The 25,965-nt window shown below is 34.2% G+C and overlaps 2 protein-coding genes across 6 annotated transcripts in view; both read right to left on the reverse strand.

Moving 5' to 3' along the window:
- The window catches only part of side-II (sidestep II transmembrane protein), a 252,789-nt gene that overhangs the window by 22,929 nt on the left and 203,895 nt on the right, over positions 1–25,965 (reverse strand). For all 4 annotated transcript variants that reach the window (XM_017637696.1, XM_017637711.1, XM_017637704.1 and 1 more), the window contains exons 15-16: positions 21,524–21,665; positions 5,810–5,991 (exon numbers count right to left, since the gene is read on the reverse strand). In XM_017637696.1, coding sequence (XP_017493185.1) covers positions 5,810–5,991; positions 21,524–21,665 — 324 coding nt within the window. The remainder of the gene's footprint in view (positions 1–5,809; positions 5,992–21,523; positions 21,666–25,965) is intronic.
- On the reverse strand, positions 22,500–24,039 carry LOC108381298 (uncharacterized). Of its 2 annotated transcripts, XM_017637728.1 has the most exons (4): positions 24,005–24,039; positions 23,935–23,956; positions 22,701–22,914; positions 22,500–22,645 (listed from the first exon to the last, which is right to left on the reverse strand). In XM_017637728.1, exons 2-4 carry the CDS (start codon positions 23,935–23,937, stop codon positions 22,557–22,559), a joined length of 306 nt encoding a protein of 101 aa, XP_017493217.1. In that variant the 5' UTR covers positions 23,938–23,956; positions 24,005–24,039; the 3' UTR covers positions 22,500–22,556. The 2 variants fall into 2 exon arrangements, with proteins under 2 accessions (XP_017493217.1, XP_017493209.1); XM_017637720.1 differs by lacking the exons at positions 23,935–23,956; positions 24,005–24,039 and having other exon boundaries at positions 22,701–23,516.

The following is a 25,965-nucleotide window of genomic DNA, read 5'->3' on the forward strand; positions in this document are numbered from 1 at the left end:
TGAAATACTAAGTATCACAACCTTAGAGCATAAACAGACGGCAGCGTTGATCCGGTTCAACTCGGGAATTAACTGCAGTTGGTCCGGATTAAGTCCCAGTTGATCCCGATCAACATTGCCGTCTGTTTAAGCTTTTAGACGAAAAAGATTTAGGAACCTGTTTGAACAGCCGAATTTGATTAGGCTTGCCACCTTTTCTAAATTTTCTTCTTATTATTTGGTTCTGTAACTGCCTAAGCGGTTTTGGCCGATTTCAAAAAAGCACGCCAGTCGTTTCTCTTCTGACGCCAATTGGAAATGCCAATTAAAGCCAAGTCCTTCTCCACCTGGTCTTTCCATCGCACTGGGGGTCTCCCTCTTCCTCTAATCCCACCAGCGCACAGTGGTTAAACTGGAATTTAATGTTAATAATTATTTGTTTTTGAGCAAAATGTTCAACTTATCCATTTCACAACCAGAAAACTTTGTGAAAAGAAAATTTCACAGTGAAAACTTTTTGACAAATAAAATTATTTTCATTTGAAAACAGAATCGTCATTGTATGGGACGTAATGAAAAGTGGTTTCACTTCACTTTTTCACAGAACAAGAATTGGCCCCCATTTGAGCCCAATTTTTGAATCTGTACGTATTTATTAAGTTTTTTAGTGCAAAGTGTAGAAAAAGTAGCAATTTTGAAGAAAACCGATTCTCCTGCTCCAGTTAATAAATGTTACGTAATAAAAACTTGTTTAAAACAATTGTTTGGTTCCTCCAAAACGGAAAACAATCACAAGAAATATTTGTAATGTTATGCAGTTTTATAGATTTCTAAATTTTAGTATAGTAAAGTGCAAGCTGCAAGTGAGCAACTCTGGCAAATTCTATAAATCATTAAAAAATGGGGTAATCAAATTTTAAACCACTGTGCAGCGGGTTCCGAGTGGAATAAATACTTTCAGAGCTGGAGCTTCGGTGTCCATTCGAATGGCATGGCCAAGGCAGTGGAGCCGCTGTATTTTAATTGGTAATATCGATCTAATTAAGTTTATATGTATAATTAATTATATTATAATTCAGTTTATATGTATGAAGTATAGGCAGGTAACATGCATCGTAGATATTATGGGTCTTTACACCAAAGCTTGGTACTCGGTAACTCGATGTTCGGTAATTTTTTCCCATGTACCTATTACCGGACACTGAGTTACCTAATACCGATCTCCGTGTGAAGAGCCATATTGTTTCATACGTTTCATTTGATATCGAAATTTACAAAATATTGTTGTTATTGTTCACTACGTATGAAAAAACACGATCTCTGGTTACAGATCAAACATCAGCCAGGGGAATGGATAACATTGGATGGTGTCCAAACGGTAAATTTTTTGTTGCTGTTAATATGCGCATATTTATATGTATAAATACATACTACATACATTATTTTGTTGCTATCCTACCTATTTCTCCCCAACATAAACATACATACGAAGCGTAGCCGCGAATAACATTGGAAAAATCTCGCTTCGGATATGGACAGTTTGTAGTTAGCGTAAGCGAACATAGTGACACGGGATTAATAACGTTGCGAGAAGAATAGACAATAATTTCGATGAATATTTCACGGGTTCACAACTATCCTATATTTTAAGTTTGAACCAACAATACACACCCACAAAATTTCATTGAAATCGGTTAAGCGGGACACGGGATTTTTTCATATTAAGATAAGCACGATGCGAGAAGCATAGAAAAAATTTCGATGGAAGAAAATATATATTTCTCGGGTTCAAAACTATCCTATCTTTTGAGTTGGAACCAAGCGGTTTCGGAGATTAGCGTAAACGAACACAGTGACTCGGGATTTGTATATATTAAGTTTAGACTGCATCACCAAAAAAAGTTGCGGTTTTTCCGCCGGGACTACAAAATTTATTATATTTTATGACGTCCACCAAAATATTTCGAAAAAATATTAATATTTAGGTGAGCTGGACCGATTTTAAAATACCTCAAAAAATGGAGTTTTTATGAATAACGATAGTTTCTTAAAGAACATTTTGAAAAAAGTTTAATTAAGCTTAAAAAATCTGCGTAAAAATATTTAAAAATCTTTTCAACGGAATCGTAATTATGAGACTTTGATACTGTTTTTTTACTACTAATAACTGGGCCAAAACTATTCTGATTTAGAATTATAGGATCTCAGTAGAAAGGTATTTCCCACTATTTTTTATTTCTGTGCAAAAAAAAATCTGTTGTATGAAATTTTTTTTGTCAAACACCCAAACATCCAACATCCAACCTTTCTCTTTCATTCTTTGAATGAGCTTATAAGCAAAGAAATATAAAGGGTGAGAAAATATCTTTCCAACACTCTAAAAAATGTTTGTTTAAATTTGCGCATATTAAGATAGGTAACCAGTTTCCTCTCTTAATGAATGCAAATTTAAACACTGCCTGCTTACTTTTACTTATCATATAAGTGGCGTAGAACAAATTTAATTTTTTTTTTTGAGTTTTAAACATTTATTGTTCACATTTTCACAGTTTACCCATAAAATGTTTAAAATTTCCTCTAAAAAATTTTCGTTTAAATTTACGCATATAAAGAGAGGTAACCAGTTTCCTCTCCTAGTGTGTGCAAAATTAAACAATGTCTGTTTACTTTTACATATCAAATTTGTCACGTAGCGCACACAAGGGGTGGGTTTTGGGGCTAAACTTATTATGATATAAGAAATTTTGAAAGAAAAATTGTGCGTCATTTTGTAAGAATTTTTCTTTTTTTCTTAAGAGCTCTTTAAAGTTTAACTGCGAATGAAAACATTGTCCTAAAAATATGCAATGCATACTCACTTACTGTTGCTTTTTACACTTTAAGCCTAAAAAAGTTTACCACTGATATGTACTTAATAGGCATTCGAAGATTTACAGCCCGATGTATAGTTCATACTACAACAAAAAACATAAAAATATAATTCCTAAACTTTATGCAAAAATCACGAAAATGCAGCAAATTTTCATGAAAATTTTTAACTTTTTAATCAGATTTTTTAGAATTTTTTTGAGTATGCGGATTTGTAGCGCAATTTTATTATAATAAAGTGCAAGTTTTAAGTAGCTAGGAATTACCATTGATTTTTGGCAATTTGTTTTCACGCAGTCTCTTCCATACAAAATTTCTTTTTACTTTATATGGAAAAAATGCAAAACACCTTCAACAAAAAAAAATTCTCAAAAATCAACACGAATTTTGACTAACTCCGAACTTGCATTTTCTTTACTAGAATTTAATTGGCTGCAAAATTGCATACTCAAAAATTTTTTAAAAAATCTGATTAAAAAGTTGTAAATTTTGATGAAAATTTGCTGAATTTTCGCTAGTTTTGCACAAAGTTTAGGAATTTTATTTGTATATATATGTATATGTTATTTGTTGTTGAATAAACCATTTTTTTATAAGAATTTTTTTATAGAATAAAAATTTTTGCATTTTGGAGATGCCCAGCCCATTTTTCCATTTTATCAATTTTTTCTTTTTTTTCCTGGGCTTTCATAGCCAATGCATAAATTAAAATTTCTTCCTCCATAATTTCACAATTTCACAAATTTCAAAAATTAACACAATAAACCGCTGTCAGCACCTTTTCTAGAACTGACAAGACTGTCAGCAAAACAAGCTTTTGTTAGAGCGCTAGAATAGCGAACAATGACTAGCTGTCATGAAAGTGACTGTGGTGAACTTGTCAGTGATGCGGAATCGGGCTGTTAATTTGCTAACTTCGAATTCGTTCCACCAAAATGAGCTACATGATAAAAATACAAGTTCAGTTAAATTTTCGTTATACGAATTATTAAAAAATGAGAAACCAATAATCGACGAAAATTAATCAAAAAGTGTAAAAATTTCCTGAAATTATTTAATTTATTTATATTAAAATTCTTTTGTACAATTTTGTATTACTTTTGAAAGTTGAGTGCATCTTAAACCGTTAATTTTTTCATGATTTAATGATCGGACCCTTAAGGTACCATCTTTCCGGTAAAAATAATAATTATTAGAATCGATTCACGCGGTGCAAAGTTCTGCGGTGGAATAAATAAAAGAAGTAAAAATACTCCGAAGAATTGATAACCTCCCCTTTTTTGAAGCCGGTTAAAAATGTCTGAGTTCTTTGTAAATTTTATGTAAATAAAATGCAATTGATGATACTTTAAAAAGTTTATTTATTTATTTCATCCTGTAAATAAAACTTTCATAAATGTATTTTAAAGAGCGAATTTTNAATAAATAGATTTTTACTTTCAAAATGTTTGTAATTTTAAATATTTCATGTGTATATTTTAAACAACTCATGTTCAAAATCAAATCTTGAACATCTTATGCGTATACTTGAACAGATTCTAGTTGAAAAATAAACATTTTTCAGTAGTAGTTTTACATGCACTTTTTAGAGTGAATGATACCTCACAATCCTAAACCGAAAGTTTACGTTCAGTTATTCAAGTTTTTCTTTACTTTAATTTTTCTCATTATTATGATTCCGTTCAATTTTTTTTTTAAGTTTTTAAAAATATTTTTTATGTGAATTTTTTAAGCTTGCACTTTTTGTCATTTGAGGGGATTTTTTCAAAAACATATTTCAGAAACTATTTTTATTCTTAAAAAACTTAATTTTTGGAGGTATTTTCTAATCGGTCCAGCTCACGTAAATCTCAATATTTTTCTAAAATATTTTGGTGGACGTCTTAAAATATAATAGCTTTTATAATTTCAATGGAAAAAGAGTACTGATTTATTTTTTTTTGTATGGGGAGTGATGCAGTCTAATGTATATTATACGAGAGGACATTTTTTGTGAAGGTCATTCGATTTGCGCCGTTCTTTTGAATTTCTTATGAGGGATTAAAATAAATACCTGGGCCTTTAGATGTGCGATACTGCTGTTTTTTTAATATAATATTTTATTGGTTCAGGGTGATTTGAAATTTGATGCAATTAAAAACAAATACTATACGGGACCTATTTTCACTCAGAAACGGCTGCGTGGATTTATAACTCTGATTAACATTTGGAATAGTTTTTAAGTTTGTGAAATTCAATTTGGGACGTTTTAACGCCATGCGGCTTTACAGAAATCATTGGTGGTGGTCATTACTTTTGAATTAATTTTTTGCAGGATTTCATATCTTCGATAATTTTACCTTTCTAGAGTCTAACCTTAACCTTTCACGGAGTGTGTTTATTTCAAAACAGAACAATTCTACGTTTTCAAACTTTCTTTTGCCCACTGCGCCTGAATGGGGGCGTGAATGGGATTGATTTAAGTTGGTATGCTTTAGTCAAAAAAAGTGCTATGTGCAATGTTCCATCACGTGTGTGGGTTTCACAAAGTTGGCTACTTCCATTCTGTGCATTTTACTGTTACACACTTGCTGTCAAATCTAACTTCCTTTTTCGCTCTCTAAACTAGAAATAATCGGGCGTTTTTGGCCTTCGTATCATAAGTAATCAACTTTAAAATCTACTTATTAAGCGTGAACAGTATCTTCCCTTTCAAAAAAATTATTTATGTTAACACAACAACTAATACGTTTTAAAAATAATTGTTTGCTACAACTTTTACTTATTCACTTGCACTAAAAATTGTTTTAGCAACTAACCGATATTTAATGAAAGCATTTAAAAATTCATACTCATAGCATTTAAAAATATATACTTATCTAACTACAAATCTATTTTTTACATACGTATGTGTGTGTATTTGTAAATGCCATCTCTCCTTGACATTGTTTGATGGAAAAGTAAAATATTATTTGCCACTCACCTGTTTTGTATGCTGACGAGCCAATAATGAAATCCGGCAACAGATACAAAGGGCTGCGGCCCTTCGGATTGTAAGCATAAATGCGCAATTTCAATGAGTTGTTTTCCTGTGTCATCATAGATGTCAATGTGTCAAGATTTTCCAGCGAAAAAAGGGGTTCCTCAACGTTTGTCAAGTTGAATCTGAAAAACACAAGGTTAAAGTAAAATGCAGATATTTTTAGATATATGTATGAGCATGTATGTATATAATTACGTAACTGTTAAAATGAAAAGGAAAGCAAAACTGAAAGCACTATTGTGTTCAGTATATGTACAAAATATATGTTTGTATGTTAGGGCGGGTAAATTTTTTTGACTATGCCCGTATAGAATAGGAGGAAGTGCAGAAATTAATTCCATATAGCAAAGAACCCGTTGTAACATGATTTCATATAAAATTTAAGCAATTCTTTAAGACACTACTGCAAAATGCTAAGAAACCTATTTTCGCAATTTGACAAGCTCTAAATTGATTTTAGACCGGTGATGGGCATCGCATTGCCTGCGGGCAAAGCTCCTTTAAGCTTTCTATAAATTTTGTATTGACGCACACAGAGTAAAAGCTCTTTCTGCCCATCGTTGTTTTAGACCCATGGTTTTTTCGACAAATTTTCTTAGAATTACACGTAGAGTCCAACTGTGCTATACGCGCATAGTCGGAAAAATCTCCCTTACAAATCGACTCGCCCTAATGTATGTATTATAAACCAAAATACCTAAAATCGTTTACCTAGCCCTCTAATCGGCATTTGTTCCCTGCGCACATTTCAAAGCCCAACAAATACCAGCACAGCATAATCCGTAAGCATACAAACATTATGCGCTTACAGCCCACAATAATGTGCTCTTATGCGCGCATTCAATTCCTTTCATACGCATTTCGATTATTTTGCACTTTTACTGGGTCACATTTTTGAAATGTGTTAGAAAGTCATTCGGTTAAATGTCACTTAAATGAATAAAAAAAAGCGCATGCACCCTTTTACCGATGTACACACACGCTGTCATATAAAAATAAGTGCTTACAAATGAAAACCCAACCAAAAATTCGTTCCGCACTTTTGCTCCGACATGCTTGTGCCTCACTTAAGCCTAATCCTTTTTTCGTGCTCCTCTGTAGAGAGAACCATATTCGTGCCGCATTATGTGTTTGTTTTGTGATAAACATTTCGCATCAGAAACTGTGTTTTTTTTTTTTTTTTGGTAAGCAATTTAATTTTCATACATACTTTCCATAGGAAGGATGTATGTGTTTCTCTTTTCATATTTCTATTTTTCTGCCACAACTAAATTTTTTCTACTTACTTATGTATATGCATACATGCATTTACTTGACCTTATTTCCACAACGAATTTGCGACACACTCTATATTTAAATGGAATATCAAATGATTCAAATAAAAAATTGTATTCTCTCTTGAAAATAGCAAAAATTATTCCTTTACACCCATAGGGATGTGAGCGGCGAGTAGGTGGAAATGAGAAAAAGGCAAATAATAAAAATATGCCAATGTTTGCTAAATTCACACATGGATACATAAAGTTGCGTATACGCAGTCGTTAGTGGTGCCAATCAAAATCGAATACACACGTACATATGTATGTATGTATATAAAAACGTCCTCATACATAAATATTTTCTATTATTTATAAATACCAAATTTGAGTTTTCATTGCTTCCTCTAAATTGGAAGTTTTAATAAAGCCTTTTCATGCATTCTTTATGGAAAGTATTTAAAAATTCATTACAGGCGGGCTCCTATTTTCGGAAACGTACCTAGTATTCGATTTAATTTTTAAATCTAAACTTTCGGGCGCGCCGCGGCGTCCCAAATTCCTAAATCGCAAAATTTTTCAATTGGTTGCAGTTGAAATGGTGTAATGAAAACTTTTTTTTTATCGTAAAACGTAAGATTAAGTTAAACTTAATTCATGCTGATAGAAAAAGTAATAAAGCGCAATTCACGAACGCAATTTACTTATCGTTTATTTACTTCAATAGTGTCAGAACTCAAAAGAAAAAACTCGAGTAAAACGACTTTAACGTTTTGAATTTACTTATACTCCCATAGTAGAAACGAACACATATTTCGTTTTAGTGAGATACAAGTAATCGATGCAGCTATGAAATTCTTAAACAACATATAAGAAGAGGTAGCGGTAGTTTCAGCTTGCTCCACTCAAAATTTATACTTTTTGGATTTTTATTCATTGGAGTGAATCAGCGATATCTAAGTGAAAAAATATTTTTTTATTGGAATTTAATTTGAAAACTGATATGTAGAAGGGAAAAAATCATGTTTAACTTAAATTTTTGGTGAAACCGGCAGTTAGGCTTATAAGAAAAATATATCTAAATATTTATAAAGTTTTATATATTTACATTTCGATGATCCCCTGCAATAACGACACAATTCAAGCAAGTAATTTTTAAGCAAAAAACAAAACCGACTTCAATTCTGATATAAAAATTTAAAAGTATCATTAATTTTCTCATGATTTAATGAAAAAAAATGTTCCGACGAATTGATAATCTCCTTTTTTAAGTCGGTTAAAAATAAAATCCCTTGCTTCTATTAAGATGTTCAAGTCTCTAATCCTGGTCTAATCCATGCCTAATCTTTCATAAATTAAGTAGTTAGGATAAAACCTAGATTAGACAAGAATTAGAGATATTACCCACTTAAAAGAGGCAGGAGTTTTTGTTTTTTTTAATTGTGTCGTTATTGCAGAGGACCAGCGATATGTACACACATTAATGCACAAAAATAGGTATGCGAAATTTTGCGCATTAAATTTTTTTTTTCAAACGGTTCTACACGTTTTCTTTCATATAAAATCTGCGCGAAATTTCTTTATTTCAAAAACAAATTTACCCATAGATACGGTGACCTTATTTTAGAAATCAAAATACCGTAAAAGTATTCGTTATGTATACTATATTGGAGAGACCAAGGTAGCTCCGGCAGTTTTTGAAGCCACATACTTATATAAAAAGATATTTAAAGAATCGAAAAATATATAGGAGTGAGTTAATCGCTTATGAGTTGAAAATAAATTATGAAAACATTTCTTCAGATGATAATGCGGGTAACTTTCTTTAAAGTTGATTGAAAAAAGTCAAATTTGCTAAATGTGCCCCGTATCAGAGTAGCTGGCAGCATTGCCTCGGCACCTTCATGTTGTGAATTACGGTAATATGATACAAAATTTTCCATTGTCATGTACGGCGACGTACGCTGGCCAAAACACGTCCAAAAGAATAATGGAATCTCTAAGGCCTTCCTTCCAATACCTGCAAAACTCCTAAAGCTATCTCGGTCCTTCTGCGACAAACTCCAGTCTGTGCTAAACAGTAATGGCGGCAGCAACATCCATTCAGAATAAATTGGGGTTGTGCGAGGCACGTAATAACAGCGCCATTACTGTCGCACTGATGAAAAATGCCAACATTGTTGCAACTGCCCAACTGATAATACATTGCTAAAAATTCAAACAGAACGTGATACTTTAATAATTCGCGCAACAATGCGGTTGTGATTGCAACTCGAACAAGCCTATACTTCTAAACATAAAACTGCGTTAAACGGGGTACTGTAGCGTATTCTGAAGTAAGAGATATAAAAGCGGCTACTCAACTGTAATAGAATACTCCGTAACAATACCAAAGAATGTAATCTGGGTTCGTGGACACAGAAATATTCCTGTAAACAGCATTGATACTGAAGGGAACTAATCTATAACTATTCAATTCTGCTCCAAATGCTGCCAAGCAATCTACATACATACATAACTATAGCCCAGATCCATTTTTATTGAACAAGACAACATCATGTGGGCTCCGAATTAATGAAAACAGATCCGAGTCTTTAGCTCTCTTTGACCTTCAATGGAAATACATGAAGGCGTAAATGCTTCCCCCTAATTATATCTACCGCGGGTGTAAGAACAGGACACTGTCCTGCCTTGTCCCTGTTACGATAACGTAATCTCAAGCATCTCTTAAACGATTGCCCAGCGGACAGAATTTTCAGAGCCTTCTTCGCTGTGTACAGGGAAATAAATTAACCATTTACATGGGAAAGTTGCTGTCATAAGCTATGACGAATACATTCCGCGATGTGCACCCCGTAGAACACAATAAGCTTTGCACAATTTTGTTTTTCTACGTGCTTACTTTTTCTTCTTTTTTGGCGCTGTAACTGCCTAAGCGATTTTGGCCGAGTTCAGCAAAGCACGCCAGTCGTTTCTCCTCTGTGCCAACTGACGCCAATTGGAAACGCCAAGTGAAGCCAAGTCCTTCTCCACCTGATCTTCCATCGCAGTGGGGACCTCCCTCTTCCTCTGCTACCACCAGCGGGTTCCGAGTTGAATACTTTCAGAGCTGGAGCGTCGGTGTCCATTCGAACGACATGACCAAGCCAGCGGAGCCGCTGTATTTTAATTCGCTGCACTATGTCCTTATCGTTGTAAAGCTCATACAGCTCATCGTTCCATCGTCTGCGGTACTCGCCGTTGCCAACGCGTAAAGGCCCGCAAATCTTCCGCAAAATCTTTGTCTTAAACACTCCAAGAGCCGCCGCATCGGATGTTGTCATTGTCCATGCATCTGCGCCATATACCAGCACGGGCATGATGAGTGACTTATAGAGCGTGGCTTTCGTACGTCGAGAGAGGACTTTACTCCTGAATTGCCTACTCAGTCCAAAGTAGCATTTGTTGGCAAGAGTGATTCTGCGTTGGATTTCAATGCTGACAAGGCTCGAATGTGTTGACTATTTTTTTGAGGACATATGATACTTGGTATTTTCCTAGTTGACCACCAGACCCATTCGTTTGCCTTACTTATCCAACTTTGAAAAGGCAGAACAGACTTCGGGGTTATTTTTACGAATGATGTCGATGTAAAAAAATTTTCCTCAGCGGTTCAGTTCTGCAGGCTCTTATTACCTTCTCCAACTTCAGCTTTAAGAAACCAAGTGAAAGGTAGTCGCCCTCTCTGAAAAATCTACGTTTCGTATAAAAATTGGTACGTGGCCCGCATTTTACAAAAAAACATTTTACTGTACAAATGTCCCACCTGTGATAATAGAATACTCATTACGTGAAAAAAACAATGTCTGTGTTCTATTTATATTATTGAAATTGGAGATATTTCAATTTCTTTTTACCACCATAAGTAATATTTTTCTTATAATTTTTGGGTTCACTTCCACCAATTTTTGGTAGTTTAATATACAATAAAATGCTTAATCTTTTTTAAGGTAGTTATGATTAAAAACAAAAATATCGAACATCTGCAAATAAGTACTTATGTATGTAAGAATTTATTATTACTTAGCACAAAACTCGATGCTTTTACATGTTTAATGAAATAGAAATTGCGAATGTATGTACATAAGTACCTACTGTATAATCGAATCTCCATTTAAATGAAAATATTCAAAAGAAAAATACGCAAATGGGGAAGTTTATGAATGAATGAAGCTATACATTTATGAGAAAAAAAGTAAATATCCCGAATATATACGGTGAAACCTCCTTTGGGAGGACACAAACCGTAAGTCAACTTTTGACATCCCAAAAGAGAGGGGGTAGCTTATTTTAAAATTTTTGAATTTAAATAAAAGATCTTTATTTATGCAGACACATATGTAGTTCAAACCAAAATTTGGGTATATTTTTAATAGTGTTTCATTTGCATACTTAAACGAATATTATTTACACTATGAGTGAACGTAAAGCTTGAGCAAAGCAAATGAAATATGTGCATGAAAAACATTTAATCCAAGAAGTGCTCTTTTTCATGTGGTATGTATGGATGTATCAAATTTGCATTTCATTGAATTGTTTTATACCTTCGTGCTCTTATTTGGTTTTGATTTGCTTGTAAAACAACCTTTATGTCCCGTGATAAGAAGTTCACCTGCCTGGAATCGAGGTTTGAATCAATTTTGTAAAAAATTCCCATCCGGGGCCGACCAAGAGGGAGTCTGCTTAAGTAAGGCTGATTTGTTCCTTAAATTATGCCTAAAACTTGGTATAGGAAAAAATTTCCGCCCAAGGGAAGAGCCCGTGCAGATGTGTCCGTTAGAAGAGGTTACACTGTACATATGCACATATGTACCTTCACTTGTGTACATTATACCCCTGCATGCATTTGCATTTATAGAGAATAAACCTGTAGAATTCTCATGTATGTATGAATACATACATATACATATATGTACATATGTATATAAACGTCAAGCAATTGCGCTAGAACGAGCTTACATGAACAACGAATCTAACAAATGGGGACTCAGCTAACCAACCCATTCTGCGTGGCAGCCAGTCAACCCAGGTTCCCTTAATGTCTTTTCAATCATGACCTCAATTTGAATTTGATTATTGTATTTTGGCTTTGCACAGCCTCAACGAATTCAGGCGGCAAAGCCGTAAGCAAACCATTAAAAGGACCTACAGAGTGTAGTAGCGTTTCTAAAGCCAAATGAACGGTGATTCTAACGCATCAGCTTGAATAGGCTCGAATACTGAGTCCCTTTTGCAAAAATACATTCATACGTACATACGTGTGTACATAAGTATGTAGTAGATACTATATATTTATGTGTGTTCATATGTATATGAGCAATGTCAAAAATTTTGCTTAGGGTCCAAATAAAAAATACATATTCGTCTAATGCATTCATGCAAAATAGAACATAAATATTTTCGTATAATAACGTGTTTTTGCTCTAGGGGCGAAAGTCTAGTAGCTCTACGAGTTATGCGTATACATGTTCATATATGTGTGTGTATGCAAATATTTTCATATAAATTAGACAGAAAACGTTAGTCTTTTTTTTTGCTTAGGCTAAAAAGTATCTTTACCTATACAGATTTCGCGATTTTAGAGGTCTTTGAAGATATACAAATATTTTTAATTACACAACTTCAAAAGAGAATGTGTGTGTAATTGAAATAAGAAAGTCTTTAGCGATCTTTTAGAGCATTTCGTTCTGAACATGCAAATATATCTGCCGGAAAACCAAAAAGTACAAAAAAATCAAGAGATCTGGGACAGCGATTCTATTGTAAAAGAAAATAATGCTTGAACACCAATCAAACTCTAAAATGTGACAGAAAAATAAAAGCAGCAAATGCCCCTTTACGAGGGAGAGTCGAAAAATTCTCCCAATGAATAAAAAAGGGCATGGATTTACATAAAAAACTGCGTTTGCTGAGATCAAATTATTTAACCTACCCATTAACATAAGTGGTATATTTTAACGCTGTACCTATAGCTAGGGTTGCCAGACGTACTGCTTTTGGAAGTAAACGTTCTCCTTTTTATTGAAATGTTCTCCCTTGTACTCCCAAAAAAAATATCTGGAAATGTACTCCTTTATTAGCTTTGTACTTCTTTTGTACTCCTTTTTACAGCTAGTAATATTTTATCATATACAGGGTGTAAAATAATATCTGTTGCACTGTAAGGGGCCTTTATAGATTTTGCGAAAAAGTAGTTTATTGTGAATTATCCACAGATTTTACTTCAATTTTATTAATTTGTTTTTAAATTTTAACCTTCATTTGGGTTTACCGGCAGTAAACACTTTGGGAGAAAAGCGCAAGTCTTCGTCGGTTACTTTATTACATATCTTCTGTAACCATAGGCTAATTTCCCCCATTTGGGTCCTTTATACTCCGTCTTTTGTCCAACATAAGGCCTCATACTCAGCAATCGAAAAGACTCGAAACTGGNTAATTTCCCCCATTTGGGTCCTTTATACTCCGTCTTTTGTCCAACATAAGGCCTCATACTCCGCAATCGAAAAGCCTCGAAACTGAAGGCTAGGAGGGCATTCATTCGACCAACCCTATACAGTTTTTTTTTCTTTTTTTATACAAAATCTAAGAAAAAATACACCTGAAAAAGAGGATCGTGCCGCATGTACTTATCTCCCAAAGCTGGCAAATGCAAATCAGGATTAAAATTTTAAAACCAATTAATAAAATTAAAAATTATCGTTATATGGGATGTGGGCGTGGTTATTGTCCGATTTTTAAAATTTTCGGCCATTTAGTATGCTGTATCACGGGCAACAACTGTGCCAAGTTTGGAAGAAATGGGTGCCGCGGCTACCAAGATTTACACATGTAACTATAAGTGGGCGTGGCTACGCCCATTTTCCAAAAATTTATAATATTCTTATTTTTCGTCTGAAAATTATTGTAAATATCAATTTTGAGTGAATTATCTTTAGTAGTTACTAAAATATCGCAGTCTTCGTATTTCTGGAAATTACCGTTATATGGGAAGTGGGCGTGGTTAAAGTCCGATTTCGCCCCTTTTCAATACTAACCTACCTTGGATTAACGGAAACCTACATACCAAATTTCGTTAAGATATCTTTTTGCTCGAGTTATCGTGTACACGAACGGACGGACAGACAGACATGGCTTAATCGATTTCTCTATTCATTCTGAGCATTTATGTATACACTAGCTTATACCCGCGGGTTTCACCCCGCGGTTTTATACAAAAATGAAAAATAATTTAATGATGTTAGATTTTATTTCTGTGCCCATTTAGTTATAGCTCGTTATTTTTTAAGCGAGTTAAGGTATTTAGGCCGTTTAAAACTATGAAATTATAAAATCTCGTCTGCGCGCTAGGCATACGAAAGATATCAATCCCTCTAAGTTTACCTTAAAATGGTTCCAGGTATACGGCGCGTGAACGTGTAACCTTCTTGGAGGTGCCACGGCGGGTTCTAATATTTCCATCTCAAATTTAGTAATCTGGCTTTGATAAAATACCACTTCTCATTACTGTAGCAAATGCCTCAAGACAGCTTTAGATTACAAGGCCGAGCCCGGCTCTCCCTTTTCCATTTAATGAAATTTATTCTGTCAGTACGGCACTTATAAAATAAATCTCCATAACAAATTTAAAATGCTTCGAGAGATTTTCTATCCTTCCAGAGATATGTATTAAGAAGTTTTTAATATGTATGGGAGGCGACATGCCTCCTCTTTTAATAGCTCACATTTTTTCCATAAGCAATTGATACATTTTGTATACAAAACTCCATACCAAGTTCCAGTATTCTTCCACAAACACTTCTAGGGATATGTGACAAGAAAAAGTAAATTTGTACTGGAAGTGCCACGCCCCTTTTTCTTATATATAGTATTATATAGTATTAGTTTCACATACATACATACATATGTATTTCCATTCCAAGCTTGAGTGCTTTACCCCAAACATTTGAAGAGATATGCAATATGAAACTTTCAGTCAGTATGGGAGGTGCTACGCCTCTTTTCAAACAAGTCCATTTTTTCCGTGAATATGAACATGATTTCACACAGTGTTGGCAAACTGTTAATCTGATTAACGAGTAAACTTTAACGATTAAAATGTTAATCGCGTTTGACGATTAGCATTAATTAGTCGTAATCAACTGTACGATTAATGATAACATTTTTTTAATCGTTAATCGCTAGCTGCGATTAGGTTTAATTAGTTTAAAACATTAATCGTTAATCCAATTAAAAATAAAATCTAATTAATTTATCTAGTTTGTCCGAGTTTTAAACCAAACACCAGTTATAGAAATTATTTTGTGTTTTACGCTTATAAAAAGCACATAATATAAAAAAATTATAATTATTGTTATTAATAATACATAAACTAGGAACTTTTACAAACCTAGTTTGTAAAACGTTTGTTGGTATATATCTTAATGAAAATGCACACCAAATTGCTTAGATTGATGAGAAAACCTGATTTAGCCATACCGGATTAACTTGCTTTGTGTGCACAGGGAAATAACTTAATTAATCACCAAACCTACTTGATCAAATTAAGAGTTAACGATTAAAAATTAATTTCTTAATCGCGGTTACGATTAACTGTTTAGTCAGATTAAAATTAATCATGATTAACTGTAATCAGAATGAATTTAATCGAATTAACTAACTGATTCAAACATCAATCGATTAATGCCATCATTGATTTCACATACATATCACTATACTAAGTTTCAGTTCTCTCCCACAAATACTTCTAGAGATATGTATGTAATATGAAAATTCCAATTTGTATGGGAGGGGCCTTGAGTTATCGGACTTACTTTCAGTCTAAGACCATCTTTCCGAAATCCGTAGTAAGTGTACTAAATTTCGTTCTGATCGGAAAGCCTATTTTGCAATCCAGGTCATAAACCATCTTTGAACAAAATTTCATTTTCAAACAGGTGGCAATTCTTAAAAAGGTAGCCTATTTTCCAACATAGGTCATAAGCTATCTGTGTGCAAACTTTCATGCAAATCAGTTCAGTCATTTACGCGTATTAATTTAATTCCAAAAATTAGCCTATTTTCCACTGTAGGTCATACGCTATCTGCTTGCAAAATTTCATGCAAATCAGTTCAGTCATTTACGCGTATTAATTTAATTCCAAAAATTAGCCTATTTTCCACTGTAGGTCATACGCTATCTGCTTGCAAAATTTCATGCAAATCAGTTCAGTCATTTACGCGTATTAATTTAATTAAACTTTTTTAGCAGGTGGTAACTCTTAAAAACAGTAGCCTATTTTTCAACTTAGCTCATAAGCTATCTGTGTGAAAACTTCCATGCAAATCAGTTCACTCATTTCCGTGTATTAATTAAATTAAACATTTCTAACAGGTGGTAACTCTTAAAAACAGTAGCCTATTTTTCAACCTAGCTCAAAAGCTATCTGTGTGAAAACTTCCATGCAAATCAGTTCACTCATTTCCGTGTATTAATTAAATTAAACATTTCTAACAGGTGGTAACTCTTAGAAAAGTAGCCTACTTTCTAACCTAGGTCATAACCTATCTGTGTGCAATATTTCATGCAAATCCGTTTAGTCGTTTCCGCGTATTAATTTAATTAAACTTTTTTAACAGGTGACAACTCTTCCAAAAAATTTACCTATTTTCCACTATAGGTCATAAGCTATCTGCTTGCAAAATTTCATGCAAATCCATTCAGTCGTTTCCGCGTATTAATTTAATGAAACTTTTATAACAGGTGGCAACTTGTGCACAAGTGCGCTCGGGTATAAAGAACCCTTTTATTTTTCAAAAAACCTGTGCGACAGTTATTATTTTGCGCGCTGTACTTTGCCATTCATATTGTGGCAAACACTACAAAGTTAAGTGTGATAGTGAAAAGGTGTAAGCATAGCCTTAGGGGCAGGGCGCTCGGGTATAAAATTCAGAAAAATATTAAATTAATTATAAGGATTAAATTAAAAAAATGGTCATACATTCAGGAAGAGTCTGGAATTCTTTTGTAGTTTTTAGTTTTTTAGTTGGGGAAACTTTCCAATAAGGCCGGTCATTGAGAACCGAATTCTACGCAAAAATACTGTGGACTGTGAAAATTGTGACTTTTGGCAATTTTTCTAAGGGGTCCCGCAGGGCCCTAGGTGGTCGGAGTAACATTTTTGTTAATGGCGGTTCATGCCCTCTCCAAAAAGGTCGGAAAAGGTGCCACGTCCACTCCCCCTTCGATCACCATCTCTTTAACAACCGTTCCTATTGGAAAGCCAACCCATATAGTTATTTATTTTTCACATTTATTGTTGCTTTGAAAAAGATTTCTAAGATATCTTTGGTTGTTTGTACCTAATTAACGGTAACTTGTAACAATAAATTGCACAAAAAAATAAAAATAAAATTGTACTCCTTTTTTATGTCATGTACGGCTTTTTTTCTATCGAAAATATAAATGCACTCCTTTCTCCGTTTCAAAATCTGGCAACCCTACCTATAGCTATGTTTTATCATACAAGTAGAGGGCTGAAAATTCATGCTAGCCCCAAAAAATGTTTTCAAAAAGGCAATGGGCGAACCATAAAATGTAGTTTGTATTAAAAAATGGCAAAATAAACAACTGAGTATTATAATTGGAGGTCTCCTGAAAAGAAACAGAGTTAAATACAAAAAACATTTTGAGCGCGTTGAGCGACCTCTAAACACATAGTTTTTGATTAAGAAATAAAAAAGGGGTATAGTTGTAAAGTTCTTAATGTACTATATTCGGCCAGCTTCCACATTTTCATTACCTTCATTTAACGTATATTTGTGGTGGCTTTAAACGAAACTAAATATTCAACCCTTAATGGGTTGTATTGCTTTCAGTGCCTGATATACCCAGGCGGAATTTGTAACCTGATTGCTTCCTTCTTCCGCTCTGTTTTTGTTCCTCAGTCTGAAACCGGAACAGTCAATAACTTACATAGCAGCACACTTGTGCCTGAAGGCTTACAGCTTTCAGCTGAAGAAGTTCTAGCTGGCCTTTTGGATTTGCCAAATGACCCAAATCCTGGAGAAGACGGTTTCCCTCCTACTTTATTAAAGAACTGCGCTTCAGCGTTAGCCCTGCCTCTATCAATTATCTTTAACAAATCCCTATCATTAGGGGAATTCCTACATAATTGGAAAAGGCCCTTCATTATACCTATTCATAAGTCTGGGAGCAAGTCGGACATACAAAATTATCGTCCAATCTGTAAAATTTCAAGTATACCAAAACTTTTCGAAAAACTTGTCCATGATAAGATTGTTTTCCAGATTTCTGGGCTCATATCGCCTTATCAGCACGGATTCATTAAGGGTAGAACCACTTCTTCAAACTTGGCCTTATTTTCAAATTTTATTTTAAAACAATTCGAGATCGGTCAACAATGCGATGTCATTTTCACCGACTTCTCGAAAGCCTTTGATAAGGTGAGTCATAAAACACTACTAGGAAAGCTGGAATCAATTGGACTTNCGACCCAATTCGACCGTATAAATAACACTAAATCAGATGCGATTAAAGCCACTTCTGGTGTACCACAAGGCAGCCACCTGGGACCGTTACTTTTCTTGATCTTTGTCAATGATATTCCCGACGTTTTCTTAACATCTCGTTGTCTAATGTACGCAGATGACTTGAAGATATACAGTCGCATTGAAATCACGTCCGACTGCATTAAACTTCAAGATGGCTTACTCAGATTGCAAGTATGGTGTGATGCTAACTGCTTACCTCTCAACGTTGGTAAATGCCAGTATATGTCCTTCAGTAGACGTAAAGTGACAATTGACTATCATTATAGGTTGGGCTCTGCCACTCTCACTAAAATTTATGAAAAGAAAGATCTGGGGGTCATCTTTTCTTCGAAAATGTCATTTTCTAAACATATAGATTTGATGATAACCCAGTCCAGGTCTATGCTCGGCTTCTTAATGAGAAATTAAAATGAATTCCGGGACCTTTTCACTCTCAAGAGCTCGTATTTTGCATTTGTAAGATCCAATCTTGAGTATTGCAGCATCATTTGGGATCCTTTCTATTCGGGTTCATCCTTAAGGATTGAGAAGGTCCAGAAACGCTTTACTAGATATGCCATTCACTCTCTGAATTGGAATTGTAGTATGCCTAATTATAAGAGTAGGTGCCTTATGCTGGCATTGCCGACATTACAAATGCGTAGACAAATTTCCTCGATAATGTTTATTAGGGACATAGTCACGAGTCACATCAATTGCCACTTCTTGCTTGAGCTTATTCATTTCAATTGTCCTGCTCGGGATCTCAGATTCAGCGACATGTTCTATTTACCTTATTGCAAGACCAACTTCATGCTTAATGATCCGCTTACCCGTTGTCTGAGGCAGACTAACCATGTTTGTAAAAATTTAAATGTATTCTCAAATTCTCGTGAGTGTTTTAAATCTAAACTAAATCTCAGGATGCATTTTTTAAATTGTAATTAGTCTATCTATTTTATGGTAGGTCTATGTTTACGCATTTTTATTGTTCACTATTACTTTTTACATTTTTAGTAATCTATTTGAGTTGTACTCTAATTGATGAATTAAATAAATAAATAAACAAGGCAAGTTTACTTTTAGAAAGTGAAACCCCTAGCCCACTTTTTCTTCCCCACGTAGAAAAATTATCCGAAGCCGATATTACCAGCTTACTAATTCTTGGCAAGCATTTTACGGAAATTAATAACAAAGCCTAGTTCTTTCTTTCCATTCTTATGGTTGATTTAAAAAGAGACAGAAAGGGCGATAGCAAACCCAGTGTGTCTACAGCAGCGTTCCTTATTCAGTCCTTGAGCATTGAGTCAGTCGATACCAGTATGAGAAGCTAAGTGCCGCGTCTCTCCAGCGCGCTATATTTTGTCTTGGCATCCTCATCGGCCAAGAAGCGCCTTTATCGATCTAGAAGCTATAAAATTATACTTTGTTTTTTCATGTGATTTTTATATGGTACGACCGTTTCACCCTTGTAGTAGGTTTGCTGTATTAAGTCCATTGTGTGGATACTAGTAGCTTCCTAATTTTTAAGTCAGTACAAAACTAAGTGAGTAGGAGTGATATCACTTTCCTGAATGGGAAACAAGAGCGTATCATGTAAAGATAATAGGATTAGATGGGGAACTTTGTTTTGCAGGCACTGGAGTTTCCGTACATTTTTCCTTACTCCAGCCTTTAGCTGTTCTATCCAAACAATATTAATGTTAATATACAAATCACAAGATCTAAATTTCCACAATTACTTACTTACATGCATCATAGCTAACGTCCATACAAAAAATATGACTTCACCCTTTCAGCATATCAAATAATTATGGTTTTATAAACTGTAGAATCATTGTACGAACACAAGCATATGTACATTATTACCCAAAGAAAGTAAAGTCGGAATTTTAATGCTCTCGACCCTATATAGAAAAAATATATGTACTTTTGTTACTTTTTGAAATCAAAAAAAAATATTAAGAGATCCCTCAAAGCGTTCAAAATTTTCTATGAATTTTTTATGGGAAAGTCTATGTTTTCCAATCAGCAAACTCTGTTTCATCTCTGGAGAGTTAAAAGAACGATACATTATTGAAAATTTAAACATTTTTTAATATAAATTATTTTTTATACAAAAAGCAGTTACAATTAAAAAATGGTTTCATACACAATCGGAAGAGAAACAGAGTTTCCCGATCGTAAAGTATTATTTTAAAGAATTCTATAGCATTTCTACGAAAAATAGTTTTTTCCCCATATAATATACATGAGAAACTTTAAGCCCTTTGAGTGATCCCTAAATATTTTTTTGTTATTTACAAAAAAACAAAAACAGGCATACATTTTTTCGATATAGAACAATACTATGTAGGGGGCGACTTTACTTTTTTCACCAGCATATTTGGGCCACCCTGATGTGTTTATTTATACGTACAAACAAGTGGGCATTTATGTACAAAACTCGTAAAATTTTATATTATCATTTCTATCATATCCATTTGGGTTGGGTACTTTTACGACTAAATATGTATGAAAATGTTCACATAATTTGATTTGGCCTAGGCATAAATATTTAGGAAAATAACAAGAACAAAAATCTTAAATTTTGTGAACACTGCCAAATAAATGGAAGGTTAAAACAAGTTGCCGATTTCTGATTTGGATAAGGCTTTTTTTAACTTTTAAGAACAAATACACATACTTTCATGATTTTGTTTTTGCATTTGCGAGCATCTACTTTTGACAGCAGTTTCTTCAAAGAGCAAAGGAGGTTGCCTCCTGAAGCAAGCGATTATGGTTTTAACCACTCAAAAAAAATATAAAAAATTTTATAATTTCTAATTACCTTGTAAGTCCTGTGCGTGCAGAAAATATCTCGAGAACAAAAATCTGTGGCAGTCCACCGTCATAGCCGGGGATGCATTGTATGTCGACACTCACTTCAGTGCGATTTGCAATGGAGCAATTTGTGACGATGTTGGGAAGGGCTGAAAGCGAATAAAATAACTTCATAAATTACGTGTTGAAGTATTGTCAAAAATTTAATAAAATCCTACAACTAATAAAAGCTATTTGTAAAAATATGTACCTATATTTTTGGTCGAGTTTATCTAGTCGAAGTTTATTAATTCTTGGGACTTAGAATATTTAGATAGAATGCATATAGAATAATTAGGTTACAGAGAAGTTTGCCTATGATTAATTACACTGTGAGACAAATGGTAGGGGTCAGTGATTGGGAAGGGTTCAAACTACCGGGGAAAGTTATATCGGTAAAAAAGAAGTTATACGTGTCCCGGCGTTTCGCTGGGTCACGTCTAGGAATCGAAATATATCGATTTGAAGTTAGTAACTATCATATAGGGGAAATTGTCACCTTTGGTGGTCTTTTTTTTGACATATCTCGAGAACCACTAGTCCGATTTTGCTCAAACATATTAAAAAACAAATTAAAAATTACAATTCCTTTAATCTGTTCATATAACGTTTTTCTATATAATCAACAGTTTTGCCGGTAAAAATAAATGTATGAAGAAAAAAAATATTTTTTGCCTAAAATATTAAATTTTTTTATTTTTTAAATTCATAAAAAATCCAAAACGGAAAAAAGGCAAGTCGTATTACTTTCACGCAAAGTCACATAACCTTTAAGCAAAATGAGACATAGATCATGAAAATCGATGGACGCGTTTCGCTTTTATTCACAATTAAGTGAAGGTATCTCATTTTGACAAGAATATTGATTTTATGTTTCAATGAATTTGGATAATATTTATTATATATTATTTATTATTAACACGTAAAATTAAAAATTATTACAGGTAATTATTAGGTTATTACATAGATACATAGGTTATAAAAATCGATGAACGCAAAACTTATTTTCGTTTGTTTGCGCCCTTTACTTTCTTGCGTGGTGGTTCGCCCACTTGTTCAGAGTCTGTATCGGATGAGGATCTGTCTTCATCTGGAAAAAATCAATTGTTTTTAATCAGTCAGTTAACTTCATTTTTGTGACTTACCCTCGGAGGAAACTCCCATTGTATATTCTTCTTCTTCATCTTCATTGTCGGGATCGTACGTCTTTTGCGACCACCAACAAATTTCAGCCACCAGCGAATCGAGCCTTTTGCCTTTATATCGCGTTTCCATTGGCATTGCCACTTGATGGAAGCGCTCGCCATGTTCATCCGACTCTGAGGCTAGCTGCTTGCTGAAGTATTCGAGATGGTGATGCAAGAAGTGAATTTTGAGGGACATATTCACTCCAATTTTCTGGAAGTAGTGCAACATCTTGGTCACAAGAGCGGGGTAATTGTGTGCTCGCGTACTTCCCAAAAAATATCGTATGACTTTCTTCACTGCCCTCCACGCAAAGTAATCATTACCGTCTAAAGCACCTTTAAATTCCTTTGATTTCATGAGCTTTCGTATATCCGGCCCATTCAGAACACCTTCCTTCAATTTTGCTTCGCTGATTGGTGGGAAAATATTTTTCAAACAATCAAGAATTTTCGGTTGCTTCACAATGGCCTTGATGAAATTTTTTACGATTCCCAGTTTGATATGGAGAGGGGGCATGCGGACGTTCTCCATTGGCACCAGTGGATCATTTACGCAGTTGTGTCCTTTCTCCGTTGGATCTCGAGCAAGCCAGTCATGCGTTTCGTATTGGTTTCCTTTAAATCGGGTATCCCAAAGACACAAGAAACACATGTTTTTCGTATAGCCTCCTTGGAGACCTCTTAGCATCGCCACGACTTTCAGATCACAACTGATCCGCCACATGTGATCAGTGTAGCAAACTTTATCCAAAATTATTTTCATGGAATCGTATATTTTGCTCATGTCTGTGCTGTAGCCAATGGGAATGGTTGGTTTTTTATTATATTTGTGTAGCAAAACGACTTTCAGGCTTGATTCCGAAGAATCGATGAACATTCGCCAATCAGCTGCGATATAATTAATGGCCATCGCCTCCATCAGTCCCTTTATATCGTGGCAGTAAACAAATGTGTTCCCTTCGTTGAGTGTGTAGTACCGTTGGAATAGCAATTGTCGTCTTCGATATCCGGTGACTTTGACATTAGGCTCCAAATTGTTGCCTTCTTTCAAAAGCTGGGCAAGTTTTTCTGCTTCACGTTAAGAAAGGTTTAATTCTGCAACAATATTGTCCATTCTTGCTTGTGATATTGGAATTATTTTGTTCGATGGGCCGGCTTCTGGTGTTGGTTTATAGGTGAAATCCGATTGATCCATTGTTTCAATAGAAAAAGAAGTTTCTCTGTTAGGACTTGGAAGCGGTGGAATTGGTATTTCATCCGAATGCGGTAGAGGTATTTGTGCACTTTTAACAGATATGTAAACACTTCGTTTAAGGCCTTTACGATTTACTCCACATATTTTGTTTGCGCAAGCGTAACAGTTGTCGGAATTGTGCTCTCCTGGATCAGTACAAATCATTGGTACACCAAAACGANACGAATTATTTCGAAATCTAAATAAAGTTTAAAAGCGCGCTCCACTTGCTCAGTGAGTAATGCAGTATTTGTTGAAAAAGCTCTTTTGCCACAAACGTAACAAAATAAATTGATATTTTCTGGACAATTTGCACTCATTTCTGTTTTATACTTTTATTACTTTTTCGTCACTTTAAAAAAATCGTACTTTACGCGTTCGGAGACACTTGTTGAATGACAAAAATCGATCAATGAACACCTATAAATACTACGTAAGTTTCAATATTTTACTGAGAGGTACTTATGAATTGGCGCATCTTTTAAGGGTGGCTATATACCTGATTCGTGTGCGTTTTAAATTTTTCGAAACGTTCTAAAACATGACCACTCATAAATGTGGGTGCAATTTGTGTAAAAAAATCATGCTGGTAGCCAACGGAAAAAACCCAAATAATTAAAAAAGTGCACTTTCCTTTTTTCCTTTTAATTGTCCACGCACATTTATGACCGTTTTTTAGTTTGTTACCGCTACCATAAAAATCAAATAACCTTTTGTTTATTACTTTTTTTTTTAATTCTGACAATCATGACATCATCAATGTTTTTTCCAAGGAATTTTGAGCATATCTCGAGCAAATTTTTGAAATTCATACCTTTACTTAATTTTGAATAAAAGCGAAACGCATACATTGATTTTCATGATGTATGTCTCATTTTGTTCATAGGTTATGTGACTTTACGTGACACTATTTTCCGTTTTGGATTTTTTATGAATTAAAAAAATAATAATTTTAATTTTTAGGCAAAAATAATTTTTTTTTTCTTCATACATTTATTTTTACCGGCAAAACTGTTGAGTATATAAAAAAAACGTTATATTAACAGATTAAAGGAATTGTAATTTTTAATTTTTTTTTAATTTGTTTGAGCAAAATCGGACTAGTGGTTCTCGAGTTATGTCAAAAAAAAAGACCACCAAAGGTGACAATTTCCCCTATATGATAGTTACTAACTTCAAATCGATATATCTCGATTCCTAGACGTGACCCAGCGAAACGCCACGTATAACTTGTTTTTGACTGATATAACATTTCCCGTTGGTTTCATCCTATCCCGATTTTGACTGTCTCATAGTGTTATTAGGTTCTTAAATAAACTTCTGCTTCCTGTTAAAAATTGCACTTGAGGTATTTATGTATGTAACACAACACTAATGAGTAGGTGAATATATTAAATCAAGTGGCAATTCGCCAGACTAACACTTCGGCTTAGTTACAAGGCATGCAGACTACTAGAAGCAGCTTATCGGAAAGCCACAATACGCTACTTATTGGTGTTCTCGCGACCTTTTGCTGTAGCAATGCATGAAAACTTCCGCATTCCGTGGTCAATCGTTAAAATATTGTTTGCAAACGCACTGTAATATTGCTTTAAAGATGGCCTTACTCGGGATAAGTTGTTTTATTTAAACGCCACAAATGTATTTAACTGGAGATGAATTTCAAACTACCCTATTTCGGCTGGTTAGTGCTCTCAGCGAATTAATCGTAGCGCTTTTGTTGTTTGGAGCAACATTATCTTATAAGTTGAAATATGCACGCACCTTTGGTCTGGAAAATATCCTCTTACTTTGCTGCTCCAAGCATGTAAATGTGCACGTACTCCAAAATTATAGTTGTACACGTACTCCAAATTGTAGTTGTGCTGTACTCGACGTTTTAGCAAAATATATACTCAATGCAAATGGTGTTTTAAATTACCAAAGACTTCACGGCTTCACTATTCGATCCAAAGTGATCTTTATTTCATGTTATTTTCTGACAAGCAT

Source organism: Rhagoletis zephyria, unplaced genomic scaffold (genome assembly GCF_001687245.7).
Source record: "Rhagoletis zephyria isolate East Lansing unplaced genomic scaffold, Rhagoletis_zephyria_1.1 Rzeph_scaffold_00134, whole genome shotgun sequence".
Taxonomy (NCBI): domain Eukaryota; kingdom Metazoa; phylum Arthropoda; class Insecta; order Diptera; family Tephritidae; genus Rhagoletis; species Rhagoletis zephyria.